The sequence below is a fragment of the Vespa crabro genome, chromosome 10, assembly GCF_910589235.1.
Source record: "Vespa crabro chromosome 10, iyVesCrab1.2, whole genome shotgun sequence".
Classification (NCBI taxonomy): domain Eukaryota; kingdom Metazoa; phylum Arthropoda; class Insecta; order Hymenoptera; family Vespidae; genus Vespa; species Vespa crabro.
In genome coordinates, this window is record NC_060964.1 from 8,140,731 (window position 1) to 8,158,221 (window position 17,491).

The 17,491-nt window shown below is 34.6% G+C and overlaps 3 protein-coding genes across 3 annotated transcripts; 2 read left to right on the forward strand and 1 right to left on the reverse strand.

Annotated features, from left to right (window-relative positions):
• The first annotated feature begins 1,294 nt into the window (after nt 1-1,294).
• LOC124427274 (endocuticle structural glycoprotein SgAbd-1-like) lies at nt 1,295-7,695 on the forward strand. The gene is made up of 4 exons (XM_046969955.1): nt 1,295-1,449; nt 5,246-5,379; nt 6,315-6,592; nt 7,136-7,695. The coding sequence occupies exons 1-4, from the start codon at nt 1,435-1,437 to the stop codon at nt 7,138-7,140; spliced, it is 432 nt and encodes a 143-aa protein (XP_046825911.1). The 5' UTR covers nt 1,295-1,434; the 3' UTR covers nt 7,141-7,695.
• Nucleotides 7,696-10,285: 2,590 nt separating this feature from the next.
• Nucleotides 10,286-11,359, forward strand: LOC124427359 (endocuticle structural glycoprotein SgAbd-8-like). Its single transcript, XM_046970195.1, has 2 exons — nt 10,286-10,415; nt 10,882-11,359. The coding sequence occupies exon 2, from the start codon at nt 10,889-10,891 to the stop codon at nt 11,285-11,287; it is 399 nt and encodes a 132-aa protein (XP_046826151.1). The 5' UTR covers nt 10,286-10,415; nt 10,882-10,888; the 3' UTR covers nt 11,288-11,359.
• A 2,768-nt stretch (nt 11,360-14,127) lies between these two features.
• On the reverse strand, nt 14,128-16,275 carry LOC124427477 (endocuticle structural glycoprotein SgAbd-4-like). Its single transcript, XM_046970442.1, has 2 exons — nt 16,102-16,275; nt 14,128-15,034 (listed from the first exon to the last, which is right to left on the reverse strand). Exons 1-2 carry the CDS (start codon nt 16,258-16,260, stop codon nt 14,648-14,650), a joined length of 546 nt encoding a protein of 181 aa, XP_046826398.1. The 5' UTR covers nt 16,261-16,275; the 3' UTR covers nt 14,128-14,647.
• Nucleotides 16,276-17,491: the final 1,216 nt, after the last annotated feature.

The following is a 17,491-nucleotide window of genomic DNA, read 5'->3' on the forward strand; positions in this document are numbered from 1 at the left end:
CATTGTATATCTACGTTCGTCAAATTTTCTTTTCACTCGCTATGAAACTTTTCAATTTTCATTGATTTTCACATAAATGGAAAACCGATTCGTACTTTCGATAGTAAAAAGTACATTGGAAAACGTTATTCGGATGAATGACGTTAATTGATTTCGATCGACAAGCTCGCTCGTAAAATTTCTATGGATCTTTTACCGTAGCTTGGAATTTTGATTGACTATAAAATAAAAGAAAAAGAGAAAGAAAGAAAAAAAAAGAAAATAACAGGAAAAATAAAAGGAAAAAATGAAAAGGAATAAAAAAAAAAAAGTAGCACATTCGAAACATCCTCGATATCGTTAATCAAGGTTATTCGCATAAAACGTAAGATAGAGAAATGAAGAGAAAATTTCTAATAAATTCGAATTCTTATCGGAGTTATGATTATACGAGAATTTTTTCCGGGAAATCTCGTGTCATGATCCACGCGAAAGAATATCACACGCAAGCACTTCGTATGCCGTTCCGTTAGACGAATCTCAATACAAACAAAAAAAATTAACTAAACGACCATTTATTTACTTAAAAAGAAGGATTTAAGTAATCAATGGATAAAACTCAAGGTCTTATTTATTAACGACAAAGTTCGCGAGAGAGATGACCTTGACATTGAGCTTAGATGTGTCTTTTCAATTATTTTATGTGAATCAAATTCGTGGTATTTATTTTGTTTTGCATGTTTAAGCGTGTATATATATATATATATATATATATATATATATATATATTTACGTATTTCGTTATTAAAAATAAATATTTATATATATTGATTAGATCTTTCTCCGAAAACACGTTCTTCGCATCATTCTGAATATTCGTTTCGTAACAGAAGCTGTTACATACGTAAAGAGAAAGAGAGAGAGAGAGAGAGAGAGAGAGAGAGAGAGAGAGAGAGAGAGAGAGAGAGAGAGAGAGAGATAGATAGTTCGAAGCTTTTCTCCGAAAGCTAAAAATAAATTTATCAATTCGATGGGTAACGGTCGGTAAAGGAAGATTAAGAGGACGATGAAAAAAAAGAAAAAAAAGAAAAAGAAAGGGAAAAAAAGAAAAGAAATGGAAAAGGAAAAGGAGAAAAAGAAGAAGAAAAAATAAAGGGAAAGAAAAGAAAAGAAAAGAAAAAAAAAAAAAAAATTAAGCCGTAAATAATCGCGATACGTGTCACGTGGCAATGCGAAAAAGCTCTCTCGCAGTACTCGATATATCCGATGCATTTTTCCGAAGATGCACTGGTCAGAAGGAGTGCATTGTGAAGAGGGCAGGGATGACCCCTTTCACTGTAGCACGTTGGTACGGTCGCGTATATAAAGAGCCGAAGCATCTGACGAAGAAGCACAAGTACCAACCCATCTGCATCCCAAGCTCCCCGACCGGTGTCTGTGTGACCGAGAGAGATTATGTACACTATTAAGGTAGGTATATTCGAGTTTCTCACTGTCACTCTCTCTTTTTCTCTATTTATCCATCCATTAATCTATCCATCCATCAATTTCTCTGTCTCTTTCTCTCTCTCTCTCTCTCTCTCTCTCTCTCTTTCTCTTTCTCTGTCTCTCTCTCTAATAGTCATCTTCGTAAATCGGCGCGTGCGGCCACACGCGCCACGAAGATGAGACGGTAGCTTCAAAAAGTTCGCTCACGACGTCCTATGATAAGTCTTACGCCGGTTAACATCGAGAAAACACGACGCGTTAACGCGACCATGTCCCGCAATAGATTTTCAAATTTGTGAATAAATTTTCCCTATCGAATTTATCCCGAACGCGAGTTTTCTTAACGACTCACAATTTCTATCCATTTCTCGCGAGTTCCCTTTGTTAAGGATCGATCAATCGTGAGATGGGGGATGAATAGACGGAGATACATTGACACGGATGCTCCAAACCAACTTTTCTTCTCATTTCTACGTCTCTTCTATTCTTCCTGTCAATCTCTTCGAATATCTTGGTAAAATGTTACTATTGACTCTATTTTTTCTTTCCTCTACTTCTTTTTCTTTTTTTTTTACGATTTCATTTTACTTCATTTTGTTTTTATTTTTCGATAAAAAAAAAAAAAATCTTTACAAATGTCACGAGGATTTTTCGCGATATTGTAAATGCTTCCTCCTGCGAACATATCTCCTTTGATCCATGGATCTCTCTTTCTCTCTGTGTACATTCGATCGTTCTATGGCTCGATACTCATCGAAGCCTTTACCATATATCTCGGCTCGATAGAAAGAACAAAATGAAAAAAAGAAAAAAGAAGAAAAAAATAGATCGGGATGTGTATCCAGATTTCGAAAAAAATGAGACGCGTATAATACAAAAACTAGAGGAAAAAGAAAATATATAATAATCGATCGATCGATCGATCGATCGATGGATCGTCCGTAATCGCCAACGTTACGTGGGTTTCCGCGAACTTCGCTCACGCAAACGATAAAATTTGTTTATAACGTAGAATTTGCAACGACGTAATGCCGCAAATCTTACGCAGCGTTCCTTAAGTATTTCGCAATATCCTCTTGTGCACATGGAACACGTGATAGCCTCTCTCTATCTATCTTTCTCTTTGAGGAGTAAAGTTTCACCAGAGATAAATGCAAAAGAAAAAAGAATTAACGTAAAAAATATAAGAAAAGAAAAAGGAAGTAACGGCAGCTTTAGCGAGATATAATCGAATTCGATCATTGAACGATTCATAAGAAAAATAACATCGATAGGAAGAAACGTTGAAATGTTTTATCTTCTTCCTCTCTCTTCCTCTCTTTCTCTCTTTTTTATTTTAAATCTTTAAAAAGATCTTCTCGGTTTTTCTCTCTTCCGACATAATCGAATTAAATCATAATGTTTTCATTTAAATTTACTTTCCTTAACTTATCATCAGTGGAACATCAGCGGAAAAGCTTTCTTCGTTGTTTCGCTTGCGTATAGATAAAGAAGAATTGCGAGTATAAATTTTATAAAAGGGCATAAGGTTTCGCGTGATGGTTGTTAAGACGAATACGGTGTAATTCGTGGTTACAAAACGAGAAAGCACCACGATGACACGTTTTCACCGTGGAATGGCATTCGTTAAGCAATAAAATATGCGACATCAATGAATCGCATGGAATATTTTGTTACGCACACGCAGATCTCTCCGGTTAACTCTTGAATTCGATCCTCCATCTTTTTCTTTCCTTCTTTCTTTTCTCCCTTCGAAATCTCTTATCGTGTCTCGCACGGCTTTTCGTATCTTGTTTGACAAAAAAAGAAGAGAAAGAAAAAAGAAAAGAAAAGAAAAGAAAAGAAAAAATATTAATCGAACGTTCCGCGAAAAAAATCGAGCCCGTGTTCAATGTAAAAGGTTAATATTACTCGATGATTACGTTTTTTATAGCCTCGTCATGTAACTTATCGGACATAACGCAGAAAAATTATTTAAAAATACTACGGTAACATATACGAGCTCTCGTGGTATTGTATTTCCTCCTGATGTTTTTTCTTTTTTTCTTCTTTTTTTCTTTTGTTTGTTTTTTTTTTTTTTTTTTTACGTAAATACGTACGTACGTACATAGTTAGATACATATGTTTTTCAATGGCTCTATCCTTCCTCGAACGATATCATTGTCATATGAACCCGTTGCACATCTGTCTCCCTGTCGATCTCACTCGACGTTATTTCCGCTATGACTAGCGAGATCAAAATAAAAAAAGTTCGAAATTTGCCTTCGCAAGATACGACCAATCACGATCGATTCCTTCGATCGGTATCCTAGTTGAACGATCATGGAAAATGTGACTTTCGAATCGTAAAAATGTGGTTAGTGCCTCGGGCACGCCCGATGCATCTCTCGCTGCATCATCGAGTCTCCTGCATGATCGTTTGACCTTATGAATGAAGGAGCATCCTCCTGCAATGTCGGTTCTTCTTCTTTTTCTTCGTTCTTTCATAATCCGTCTCTCTCTCTTATTACACGTTACCTAGAACCGGTGGATGCGCCGTCATTACCGGGTTTGTAATTCCTATTCCAACTCGTGCAACACTTATGAAATTTTCCTCACTTTGTCATTTTCTCGCTCGTCAAGCGTAATAACGGACATACGAATCGATTAGCATTTTAGATTCCACTGATAAGCTACGTGGCAATGGTTATCATCTTTGATAAAGACAACGATAATGGACCGTGCAGAGAAATACATCATCATTGTTACTACCGTCATTCGATTTAAAAATTCATTGAAATACGTATCTCTTTATTGATATCGCTTAAAAACTAGTTTAATTAGTGGATAATTTTAATATTAGATAGAGGACAAACGACAAGATCAACAAGATTTCTTTCGTCACAGAGATGAAAATTCGCAAACGAAATTACACGCTCGTTTAGGTCTGGGAGAAAAAGAAAAAAAAAAAAAAGAAAAATATGTACCTACTTGGCGTACACTTGGTACCACTTTTGTGTTGCCATTACGCTGCATTTCATAATGCATTTGTAATGTCATTTGCAACTGACGTAACTGCGCTCTCGGTACAGTCTCTCTCTATTTCTCTCTCTCTCTCTCTCTCTCTAAGCATTATCATCTTCAGTTGCCCTTTTGCAGACACGTTCCACAGAGCCACGCCATGCCACGCGCGGTTGTTACTTTCACGAATTCTATGAATATTTGAACGTACCCAAAAGGCATTACAAATGGTATTCCCGATACAGTGGCCTTTTGTTTTCACTATTCGCGAATACCTTATTCTAATGCTATGGCCAATTTGTTCGTTTTTTTTTTTTTCTTTTGTACGAGCCTATTAATTCGATCGAAGTGGAAAATTTACAAAAGTGGTACCAAAAGAGATAACGACGTATCCACACGAATTCATTTTTCATTCGGTATACTCGTCTTATAATTTTACGGGTGAAAATTATTATTTTCTAATAATTGTTTCCAATAAGAAATAAAAAGCATCTCAATTAATTCTTTTCGATGTTCGTATCTTCTTCCGTTTTAATTTTATACGATGTTAAATAGATGCTTCGTATCATCTCTTAATAAGGTCAATTATCGAAAGTTTCTTACGTATACTCATCGTGACGTGCGAATTAGCATATTTCAAAGAAGACATTTGAATGTATAAAAGAATAAGACGCAAACGTTTGGTAAACGTTCGTACATTAAAAAAAAAAAAAAAAAAAAAAAAAAAACCAAAAAGAAGATAATATCTAAGAATTCGTATACACGAATCTTGTTGCAGGTGTTGGTGGGTCTCGTACTCTGTACGGCAGGAACCTTTGGCGCACCTCAACGACCATCGGGTGGCGCTGACAAGGATGCGGTGATTACGTCTCAACAACTCGAAGTTAATTTCGATGGCAATTACGTAAATAAGTAAGTCGATTGGTCGAAACGTTCAGCGTAGAAATCAAAATGCCTCGACGAAGGAGAGAAATGTTCTGTCAATGTTCGTGTCTGTCAAAATGTCATAAGCCAATGCGAGCCTTTCTCTTTTCAAAGAGACCCTTTTAACATCAATTAAAATTCGTTTCACGCGTCGCTCGTGTCGGTGTTGTCGTTTCAAAGACGAGCGTAGAAGTTTCTTTTCTTTTCTTTTTTTTTTTTTTTCTTTCTCCCCTTCCTTTTTACTTTTCAAAATTGAGACACCTCAGATACATCGGAGGAAGATCTTACGAAAATAAAATACGTTAGATCTTTGCTAATGAAAAAAAAAAAAAACGAAAACAAAAAGAAAAGAAAATAATAGTAAAGATATTGAATCGGCGACAGAACGTTTCTTCGATCGAGCCCAAAGATCGATCGAACGATCGAACGATAACGTCAGATCCGAGTCCCATTTCGCATGGACGAATGCCGGTAGTTTGCCAGTGGCCGGTATTCGCAACGCATAACGTTAAATGCGGCTCCATTAGCATACAAGAGAAAAGTTACAATGGACAGAAGACAAGAAGGCAAGTACCTGCCTAATGACGTTCGCTACGTTCACACGCGGACGCGCACGATTCTCGCCCACACTACTGCCGACGATGATCCTTCTATCCTCGTTGTTGTTCTTTCTCTCTGTTGTTCTCTCTCTTTCTTTTCTTTTCTTCCTTTCTTTTTTTTATTTCCTTTTTTTTTTAATACTCCTTTCTTTTTTTACCCGAACGACGAGGTATTGTTAGCAGCGAGTAGGTCGCGCTACTTGTTGCGGCATTCGGCTTCTTTATACATACATATATATATATATATATATATATATATATATATATATATCTATTACCTTTCACCCTCTCATCCCAGCTTACTCAGCATTTTCTAATGTTTAGCTTCGAAACGAGCAACGGTATCAGTCATCAGGAATCCGGTCAACCTAAACAAGTGGATAACGAGACTCCAGTAGTTTCTCAGGGTTCGGACTCTTATACGGCGCCGGATGGACAACAGGTTAGCATCACGTACGTCGCCGATGAAAATGGATTCCAGGTTCAAGGTTCGCACATCCCAACGGCACCTCCAATCCCTCCAGAAATCCAAAGGGCGCTCGAATGGAACGCGGCTCACCCTGAGGAGGACGATGGTGGTCAAGCCAGACCGATCCCGAGAGGTAATCTCTATCTCTATTTCTCTCTCTCTCTCCCTCTTTCTCTCTCTTTCTCGTTAAAATTAAACTATTCGGCAATACGAACTATACCGTAACGTTCCTCTTTGTCCTTTGGTGGTTTTCATTGGTCCTGGTTAAAAGCAACCAAATCTTTACTGTCTGATCGATGCCAACTACTTTACCGTGGCTTTCCTCGATTCCTGTCCCACTCACCCTTGGCATTTCGTTTGTTTCCCTTACCTATCTGTTCAAGAGAGCTTTTGAGAACGATCGATTTCTACGGAATTGTGCCGACCACGATCCCGGCCAAACCAAATCTGTGGCTTTCGATTTCTTCTTTAGCTCGACTAATCGAAAGATCGCTTTACGATATCTCAGAAAGATGTCATTAATCGTGATTTCCTTACTTTGTCACGATTATATTTTCGCAATCGTAAATTTAGCTTATCACGTTTCCTACGAAATCTCCGTCTCTATAAGATAATTGATCAAAAAAATTTAATACGTGATCAATACCCTCGTCGTCTTTTTTGTTTTCTTTTATAGGTTAAACAGCCAAACTTTACCTCAAACGTGACCTGATTCCAAGCCAGCTTGCCATGGATAGAACCGACCCCGAGCTACCGATGCAAACCATAAAAATAAATATAGTGTGGTATATTAATCTAGGATACACGTAACCGAAGCAAAAAGGCATTGAAATCGGTATATAATAACTATATACTTCCGCGAGATTCTTTATATTTTATTTGTAGAGAAGTATGAAGAAGAAAAAAAAAATACTTAAAATGAAAAAACAACAAAAAAAAAAAAACAAAAAAAAAAAAAAAAGAAAGAAAAGAAAAGAAAAGAAAATAACACGTTCTATGAATAATATCGCACCGTTCAGCAATTCACGAAGGATCGTTACCGAGTTGCTTCTCGACCACGCAGCAGCAATCCCTCGTACGCGTGTCATAATTGATGCAGTGCACCGATCCACCCTGATGCGCGTATCGAGCATGCTTAGTATATAGATTATTATATATATATATATAATATATATAAATATATATACTTAACTTGTGATTTTTGTATATAAATAAAAAGAATACATTCTGCCGAAATCCGAATGAGTTTATTAGAATTTCAATCGTTCATGCAAATTGCCCCTTCTCGCCCATTCCCTTCCAATTATATCGTTTTTATGCAATTCATGTTGCGGAATTAGTGATTATCAAAAAAAAAAAAAAAATAAACAAAAAAAAAAGAGAAAAAACAAAAATACCTATATATTTTGTAATTATTCTTGACTTTCTTCTTCTTCTTCCCAATTTCTTGCATTTCGATATTGTACAATATTTCTTTCTTTTTTTTTTTTTTTCCTAATAAAAGTATAGTAATAACTGTTATTACCTGACTCTTATAATGTTCGATAATAGGTTGTATTTTTGTATCAAGATCGTGATGTACTATTTTGAAAATTTTTCCCTTACGACAATATCAAACATCTTCCCACGTAATTTCGTTCGTAAAGTCATGAATTTATTTACGATTACTTCTAAAAAGGTTCGATCAAACGTCGCGTTGCTTTTAGTAAAAATTTCATTTGAATCTATAGGAAGCACTCTCGACTATCATTTATTGATTTTGGTTCGTACCATACGTTCGAGTTAAACTCGAGGTCATATAAATCCAAAGTCGATAGACATTACTTTAGACGTTAGTTTAAGTGCAATGTTTGATACTCTAATTCATCGTTGATCAATATTATAAGAAAGAATGGTAAATCGATTTATAGTCTTGTAGAAATCTCGTCCTCGAGGTCGTCGTTCTCATAATTTATCAAATAATCTTTGATCTTTGATTATGGCTTCGAAGGAGGCAATAATTTTTTTACTTGGAGGTTAAAACCCGATGATCTCGTGCAAAGTGTAATTACAATTTATTATTTCGTATATCTTATTTGTAAAGACTCAAGTGAAAGTAGAATGGATGATTGGTGTAAGTTATACTTATTAAATATCGACGAGTACTTGTCTTACATAATGTGAATTAACGAAATGATACTTATGATTACGATGAGTAACTTGTTTCCTGATTCGTCTTCCCAATTTATGTAAATGAAAATAATAAAATTTACAAAAGAGTCCAGTCCATAAATTATTTTCATTTTGTTATCACGATATGTCGTTTAAAGAGAAATTCTTTATTAGTCACTTTTTGCTTTATTAAAAGAAATAATAGAAATGTTATAAAGAAAAATAAAAAATAAAAAAAAAGAAAGTTTCTTAATAAACATATATAATATCACCCTATAAGATCACCCTATACCACCAAGAGAATATATATTTTGTTTTATGATCGATAAAATAAATTACAAACGTATACATAAAATGAAAGGAGAAAACTATACAATATGATTTATATTTCATAAGAATATTTGAATAATATAAGAGTATTTTTAGAAGGCAACGAACGACATATATATGTGCCTATGAGTGTATAAGTTTACTTTTTGTTACATGTATTAGCAAGATCGTTAAACGTCTTAATTATGAGCTTTCTAGTCGTAGGATCAAATAATTCCTGAATGGCTTGATGCCCATTGATTATGCACAATCTGGCATGACTGATTCTAGAAATGGTCCTTTCTTTCTTCTATACGTTTCTCTTTTTGTCATTAACGTTACCGCAAGAATGTCAAATGTGAAAATGCTATTATGATCGATGACACTTTTCGCAATACGTGTTGTGATTCACTCCCACGTAAGTTATGTAAAACTTTTGTTATGAGATAATCAAAAATCTTAACGTCGATCTAGCAATGAATACGAATCGTGCTTTGATCGTCCAATCAACGATCAATGATTTAACCTACTAACTATTCATTTCCTAATGAAATCGAATCAAAGACCATTCATGAGATCAAGTTAATGAAAAAGCATTGTCTATCATGCTATATTATATTAGACAATTGTGTAAATCAACGTTGCTATAATATCCGTTACAGTAATTAAGAGCAATTAAAACGATGAACAATTGACGAGTTTCAATAACAACAAACGTTTTCTTTAACGTAACACTGTATCTCACACCAAGTATATAATACATTACTTTCACATGAGGGTACTGTTTAGCATCATTTCTCACTTATGTATTGCGACTGTTATTCGTTACGTTAAAACCGATGTGCTTACAGAGCCATGTCATTGAAACCTGTAACTCTGTTATCAAAACAAATGTTAAGTAAAAAAATGAAGATCTATATATTTCAAAAAACTGTTGGCAAAATTAATAATTCATGACTATGCATAATCTATGAATAATTTATAATTGTCTCTATATAGATATCTACTTGTTTATTTCAATAATAATCCTTTTTTTATTTTTTTCTCTTTTCAACTATAAATCACAACAATTCTTACCGATTGAATAAATCAAATAATTATGCGCGATAAAGGAAATTATCGTATACGTGCTTTTTATACGTACACCTTTTGTACGTAAAATAATAAAGAAAGATAAATGTAATTCTTTTATCTATGCATTAATTATTATTAACGGATAATCAAATTTTCACGTTTAATTAATTTTATTCGACGTGAATGATTGAACGAAAGAATACAAGGATCTCTTATTAATATGAATATGAAATTTCTACGATTAGAAAGATCTGTTCGATATTGGTCAAGCAAAGCTTGAACCGGTATCATCGAGTGACATTTGGCGCAATATGTCGACGCGGGTTGGTTCTATGTATATAAAAGGTGGGCGCTGCGGTTAAATCATCGTCAGTAACGTCCAACCGGTGGTGTCCACATGAAACTGAAGTGAAGTAATAAAGGTATCTCTTGCGTTTTACCGACAATTGATCACTATTCGATACGTCAGCTTTGACATTTTCAAATCGCATCAAAGATAGATACTTTTTAATTCATATTCGAATTAGTACATAAAGCATTGGACTTGCATGTAGCTAATCTCAAAGACAATATCGAATAATAATTATCGTTCAGTAATCATCGAAAAGTTATTTAAAATCTTTTTTTTTTTTTTTTTTTCTTTTTATTACAACCATTTCAATAGAATTGTCAACAATTTATGATCACTTATATAATTATGAGGAGAACTTTTTGTGACGATGAAAAAAGAAGGAAAAAAGAAAAAAGGAAAGGAAGAAAAACGCGATAAAAAGAAAAAAAAAACGAAAGAAAAGAAGAGAATAAGAAATTAAATTAAATTAAATTAAATTAAATGAAAGAAAAAAAAAGAGAAAAAAAAAACTAGAGACATTAATTTTTCACTTTCAGATAGAAAATGACAGGCAAGATTATCCTTTTGAGTTTGTTAGCGACAATGGTAATGGCGGCAAACGAACCGATTGCCATTGTACGTCAATCACAGGACATCAGCCCGGATGGTAGTTTTTACGCGAAATGGGAAACCGCTAATGGTATAACCGTTGAAGAACAGGGTAGTCTGAAGAATGTCGGTTCGAAGGACGAAGCCGAGGAAGTTCAGGGATCAGCTGCTTGGACAGCTCCCGATGGTACAAAGGTCAATCTTGGATGGCTGGCTAACGAAAATGGTGCCGTTTTCGAGGGTTCCCATTTGCCAACACCACCACCGACTCAACCAATTCCTGCCGCCATTCAACGTGCTCTGGACTGGATAGCTACTCATCCATACAAAGAAGATAACAAGAACAAACTTTAAACGTTCATACTCTTATTTATATATTATTATTATTATTATTGTAAAATATATTTTATTTTATTAACACAAAAAGAAACACTTTCGATCAGTTCTAATTTTATTTTTTATTCCTTTCCTCATTCCGATTATTATTATTTTAATTAAAAAATTTCCACCAAGGTAAGATAATAATTAATTGGGATGATATTTGTACTAATCTTCTAATTGTTCTAATCAAAGATTTACGACCGACCTATAGAAATATTTAATGGGCAATATTAAATAGTAGAAACAAAGGAGAAAGGAATTTCAATAGTCGAGCAGAACTGCGTAATCTTCATTATTTGCTCTTTAATGAATTCGTCTTTCCATTAATCCCTCTTCAAGATAGGATCATTCCATTTCTTTCCCCCGATTTTTTTTTTTTTTTTTTTTTTTTTTTTAATTCCAAGACTTTATTCGTTTCTATACGCACGCGGTGTATATGATCAACAACAAAAAATCGATATTTGAATCTTGTAAATTATTTGTAAATTATTTGTAAATTATTTGTAAATTATTTGTAAATTATTTGTAATCTTTCTTCTCTTGTCATCGATAATAAATATGTTTTCTTTCGTTTCAATTAATTTCATTTGAAATATACACGACACCTATATTATAATGCAAATATAAATGATTAATTCATCATAATTATCTATCAGAGAAGTTATTCTCACTTTATCGCAAATGCGTCTGCATATGAAATACGTCTGTACACTTAGATAGTCGCAATGCTCAAACCTGATTGTCATTCATTTCTTAACTGCATAATAATAATCCCAATTGTTCGTTATAAAGGCCAATTTTCATCATTTTATGCATTTGAAAATCTAGGTTGAGGACGGCCTTATATTGTAAATAAAATAAAAAAAAAATAGAAAAAAATTTACACTCATCCGTACGCATTTTATGAATTAATATTACATAAGCGTCACTTTAAGAAGAAAATAACTCTTCTAAGCATCACGATCGTTAACTGTCATCGTTGTCGTCTCTGTTCGTTTGAATTGCATCCGTCTATGACACTCGTGAAAAGAAAAAAAAAAAAAAGTAAGAATATCTTCACGTATGTAAACAAAACTTGGATCATGTCATGGAACATCATTAGGAATGCCAGAAGTGACAAAGTGCTTTGCTCAAATGAAGAAGTCAGTAAGAAAGTGAATATACCTGTACATGTACATTTTTATATATATTTGTTCGTAACACACAAACATGCACACACATATAAAACCAAATGACTCGCAAGTACAAATGCAATGCCGAAAGTATGCAAGGCACGTATCTCAGACACCTATTCGATAATTAATATACAATGGTTACAAAAATGAATTCTTTAGCATACAACTCTTTATTACAATAACTAATTTTACCCAACTAATATTCCTTCTTTTCTTTTTTTTTTTACTATCTTTGTAATATCAATATTTCTTTTTTTTCGAAAACTGAAATGAAAAAAAGAAAGGCATATATGATTATTAAATTTTTATGGAAATATGGTTATGGATAGAGCGATTAATACGAAAATAATTACATAAAACAATATGGATGTTGTAATAAATTCATTGTAGAGAACTATCGATAAATAACGTAATAATCGATTCAGTGGAGCATATTTGATCACTAAATATATCCCTCTTTTATATTCATCTACCTTACAATAATAATGTATAACGATTAATAAAAAAAATTTAAATATGTACATATATGAATTGGATCACTTGAGATTAGAAATCAAACGACATCGGTAAAATTTGAATCGATCTGAATTCCACCCCCGCATTCGTAGAAAAACTTTTCGATGCGTTTCACGATGGAAAGTATAATGTCAATCGATTGCATAAATCTAACTCATAAGATGATATAAGTCGGTATTATTCACGTAGTAAAATTTCAAAGCGAGTTGATCGTTCGTTTCATCGGTGAAAGTTCAGCAAAGATACCATCTCGAGTTCCGGTTCCTTAACCCTTGGAGGCGTGCGCGACATCGGCCATGTCAAATTGAGTAGACGCTCTCGCTCGTGCAAACATAGGTACTGTTATTGTTAGAAAGCTTCGAGAAACGACGCTATAAGTTCAATCAACGGGATCCGATTCGAAAGGTTACACGATCGTCTTTCGTCGTTCACTAATAAAAATCCTTGATGAAAGTGAAAAAAGATAGAAAAAAGAAAAAAAAAAGAGAGAGAGAGAGAGAGAAAAGAGATAAAAACGGAATAAACGCTTTCCGTATGGTGTGTATAATTTGGAAATTATGTAATCCTTGAGAGTTCTTATCGTACGATCTGTCTGTTTGATTGATTAATGACAATTATGCAAGATCCATTTCGAAAAAAAAAGAAAAAAAAAAAAAAAGAAGAAAAAATGATTCGTCGATGATTGCCTCTATCTATCGTTTAACTTTCTAATGTAGAAAATAAGACGAAAAAGAAAGTAGCAAATTTGTCCGTTTTTTAAATTCTAATTTGTTCCTTTACAACGACTCCTAGATTTTGCTTTTAATAATAAATTTTAATTCAAGATATTTACTACTTTTTCTGGTTACATCTTAAACTTCGTTCGATACGTTAGAGAACGTACAAGTAGTATGTAGATAGTAGACGTAGACGTTTTTAATCAGCCAAACTGTAGAAAGTGGAGCGCACGTAGGACGACGCCTTCTAAATGAATCATAAATCTCATCGATTTAAATATTCTCTCGTGACTTCTACGAGACTTCCTAGATCATTATTCGAATTCATTAGGTAATAATAATAATCTACAATAATTTTCTATGTTGTGTTTTTTAATCAAGGTCGTGTGACAAAAAATCGTGTGACTTTTCTCCTGGGATGCAACATTTATTCTCAAACGCACTTTGATATACTTAACAACAGTTAATTACATCGGTTTGCTATTTAAGTAGATATATAAGTGTTTCATATGTCTGTGTGTGTCTGTGTGTGTATATATACGTATAATATGTATATATATATATATACATATATATATATATATATATATATATATATATATATATATATCAATATAGTATCGCATAGACGTACAAATAAATATTTACAACAAATTGAACCAGAGTAGTCCATGTTCGAGGTCGGACGTTTAGAAGAGCGAAGGGAATAAGAAATAATTGGGAGAAAAGTAAGAGAAAGAGAAAGATAGGAAGAAAAAGAAAGAGACAGAGAAAATAGAAAAACGAACATAAGTGCGGCGAGACGGCGGCGTCGCGTGAATGGATTAAACTCATCATCGGGCTAAAAAGATCGTCGTTTTATCTCGATCGTAATAATATTTAAAAAGGAGCTGGTGAGATCACACTGGCGTTATAGATTGTCGGTGTTACAGATTATTCTCATCGTCTTTCGAGGGATGTGCTGCTGCCCACTCGAGTGCTTTCTGTATTAAAGCCGGAACTTCCGGTGGTACAGGAAGGTGAGCACCAACTGGTTGGAATCCATTCTCATCCGCCGTATAAGTCAAAGATATTTGTTGGCCATCGTCGCTTGGATAACTGAATGCACCTTGTGCCTCCATAGCTTCGTTCTCCGAGCCAGCGTTCTTTAATTGTCCTTGTTCCTCGGCCTTGATACCATTTCCACTTTCATAACTCCATTTGTATGATCCATCTGGATTTGGACCCTCCTGACTTTGGCTGACAATTGGTATTGGCTCATCAGCTGGAGCTGGAGCCGAGGCAGCGTATGCTGCCAGCGTGACAATGGCTACCTGTTTGTTTCATGTAAAAATAAATCAAAGAGATAAATATGAATTGTCTTTGATATTTTCATTAAATTCGAATAATATCTTTACGATCTTATACTTTTGTTTCTTTTTTTTTTTTTTGTTTTACATGTCGCTGACGATTTAATCGAATTATTTAATTGCAGGTATTGATTTAAAATACTAATCTTTAGAGGAATAAAAGTTAAAATGAGGTTATCAAAAAAGAAAGGAAAAAAGAAAAATACGTGATAGAATGGGCAGTCTCAATAACGTTATTTCAAGGGTCATTCAAAAGTCTGACGAGCTCTGCTCACAGTGGTTAAGCCGTTTTGAGTCAGCCGCGGCAGTAGTAGTAAATCCGAGCGAGTTATTAGGTCAGACCATATTTCATACACGCGCCGCGCTTAACTATCCTTTCGCCTATGTATGTACGAATTAAACGTTGCGTGTAACCGTTCCAACCACCATCCGTTTTGACATCAGATGTACTTACGCGAACAATGTTTCAATATGTACTTCCTATATTTCGAAACGAATCTAGTTCTAAATTTATAATACACTTGTAAAATACATACATACATATGTACGCATAGATAATCAATGTAAAAAAAAAGAAAAGTAAATAAAAAAGAAAATAAAAAAGAAATAGAAATCTAATCTAACGGTATCTATCTTAATAAAAACGATAAAAAAAAAAAGAAGACAATTATACAACGAAAAATCCTTGGAAGTATCGAAATCCCAAACGTTGAAAATTGTCATCAAGACACCCCACCACATGATCACCACCCTCATATACTAAAGTATATAAAACCAAATATCGGGAAATAATATCACTGAGAGTATTCTTTGACAAGTGCACAAAATACTTTTATCACGACACCGTTAAATAAACCCGAAGCACCGATTGGATCGAATCGAATCGATGGAAAATCCTCGAAAGCACATCCCGCCCCCCCCCCCCTAACCCTCTTATCTCTCTTTCTCGCGGCTCGATTCACCCGATATTCTCTCCATTCTAATACTTCCGATTAAAAGTCTTTTGCGACTCGAAACTTATAAACGCTTACCAATGACGTATACATGCTGCAGCAGTAATCGCTGATGGGCAAGTGTTTATCAAGCCCCGCAGCGCTCGGTGTATATATACCCCTGGAGGCATCACCAATACACCACCGTTTCCGCGGTAACGATGGCCACCATGTTACCAGGAGATACACATGGGACATGCAATAAGAGTGAGCAAGAGAGAAATCGAGATAGAGAGAGAGAGAGAGAGAGAGAGAGAGACGAAGAAAGAGAGATTCCTGGGAGGTAAGGGGAAAGATGGACACCACGGACAAGGGTTACACACGGATCCTCGTTTAACGTTCTTGGCGCTTAATGCATGCGTGCTTGTGCATCTTCGTTCCTTCTCTCTCGCCTGTATTTTCATACATCCATCTGCATCCATGCATCTCTTTTTTCCACACGTTTGTATCGTCGTTCCATCTTTGTCGTCGTTGTCGTCGATACGTTGAACATTAACCAAGATGGTGGAAGAAGATGAAAGAGGAGGAGGAAGAGCAGGAGGGGGAGGGGGAGGGGGAGGGAGACAACGACACACCGTATATCACTAAGACTACCATCGTCGGGGATCACTATGTCGCACTCTGTGCTAAATGTCATCGGGTCCCAGTTAAAGGATGCTTACTCAATTGTCATAATTTCTTTACCACCTCTCCTCTCACTTTCTTTTTCTTTTCTCTTTTTTTTTCTTCTTCTTTATTTTTATTTCTTCTCCTTTTCATTTTCTCCAAGCAAATTGGTATCGTTTTCGTTAAGTCATCGCTAACTCAAATCATCGAAAAGGATATTTCTAAATTTACTGACAAACAATAGTGTACCTATACAAATGATATCTTAAATCTGAACGATTATATATATTTTTGTTTTTGTTGATTTTTTTTTTTTTTTTTGGTATATTTTAATTCATTGTATCACACATATGCGAACTCCTATAATCAACCGAATCATCCAAATGTTCTTCTTGCAAATACCCAATGAATAATCTTTTACCGATATTTTATCGGCCAAATTTTCATTTAATTATTTTCATACGATTGTAACGTTTAAAGCGTCCTTATTCGGTGATAATCGTACGCTAAACGGGAGGGAACAGGACTTTACTTAGCTGCCACCAGTTTGTTTTCCATGCATGAATAATCAATGTATTAAAGGCCGTCTTTCTACTAGCCGATACTACGCCATAATCGCCGCAATGAGTCACGTATTAGCCGTAATTACCGATAATATTCGTTTTTATCCACGCGCTGTATCTCTTCTCTAAACAATTTATGGGCGCGTTACTTTTGATTTTTAATAAGATTCCATAGTTAATCGGCGCCGTTAGATTATATATTGGATTTTAACCTAAGACGATACCTATTTCAAATTCAATGTGAAAGTTTACGACTTTTT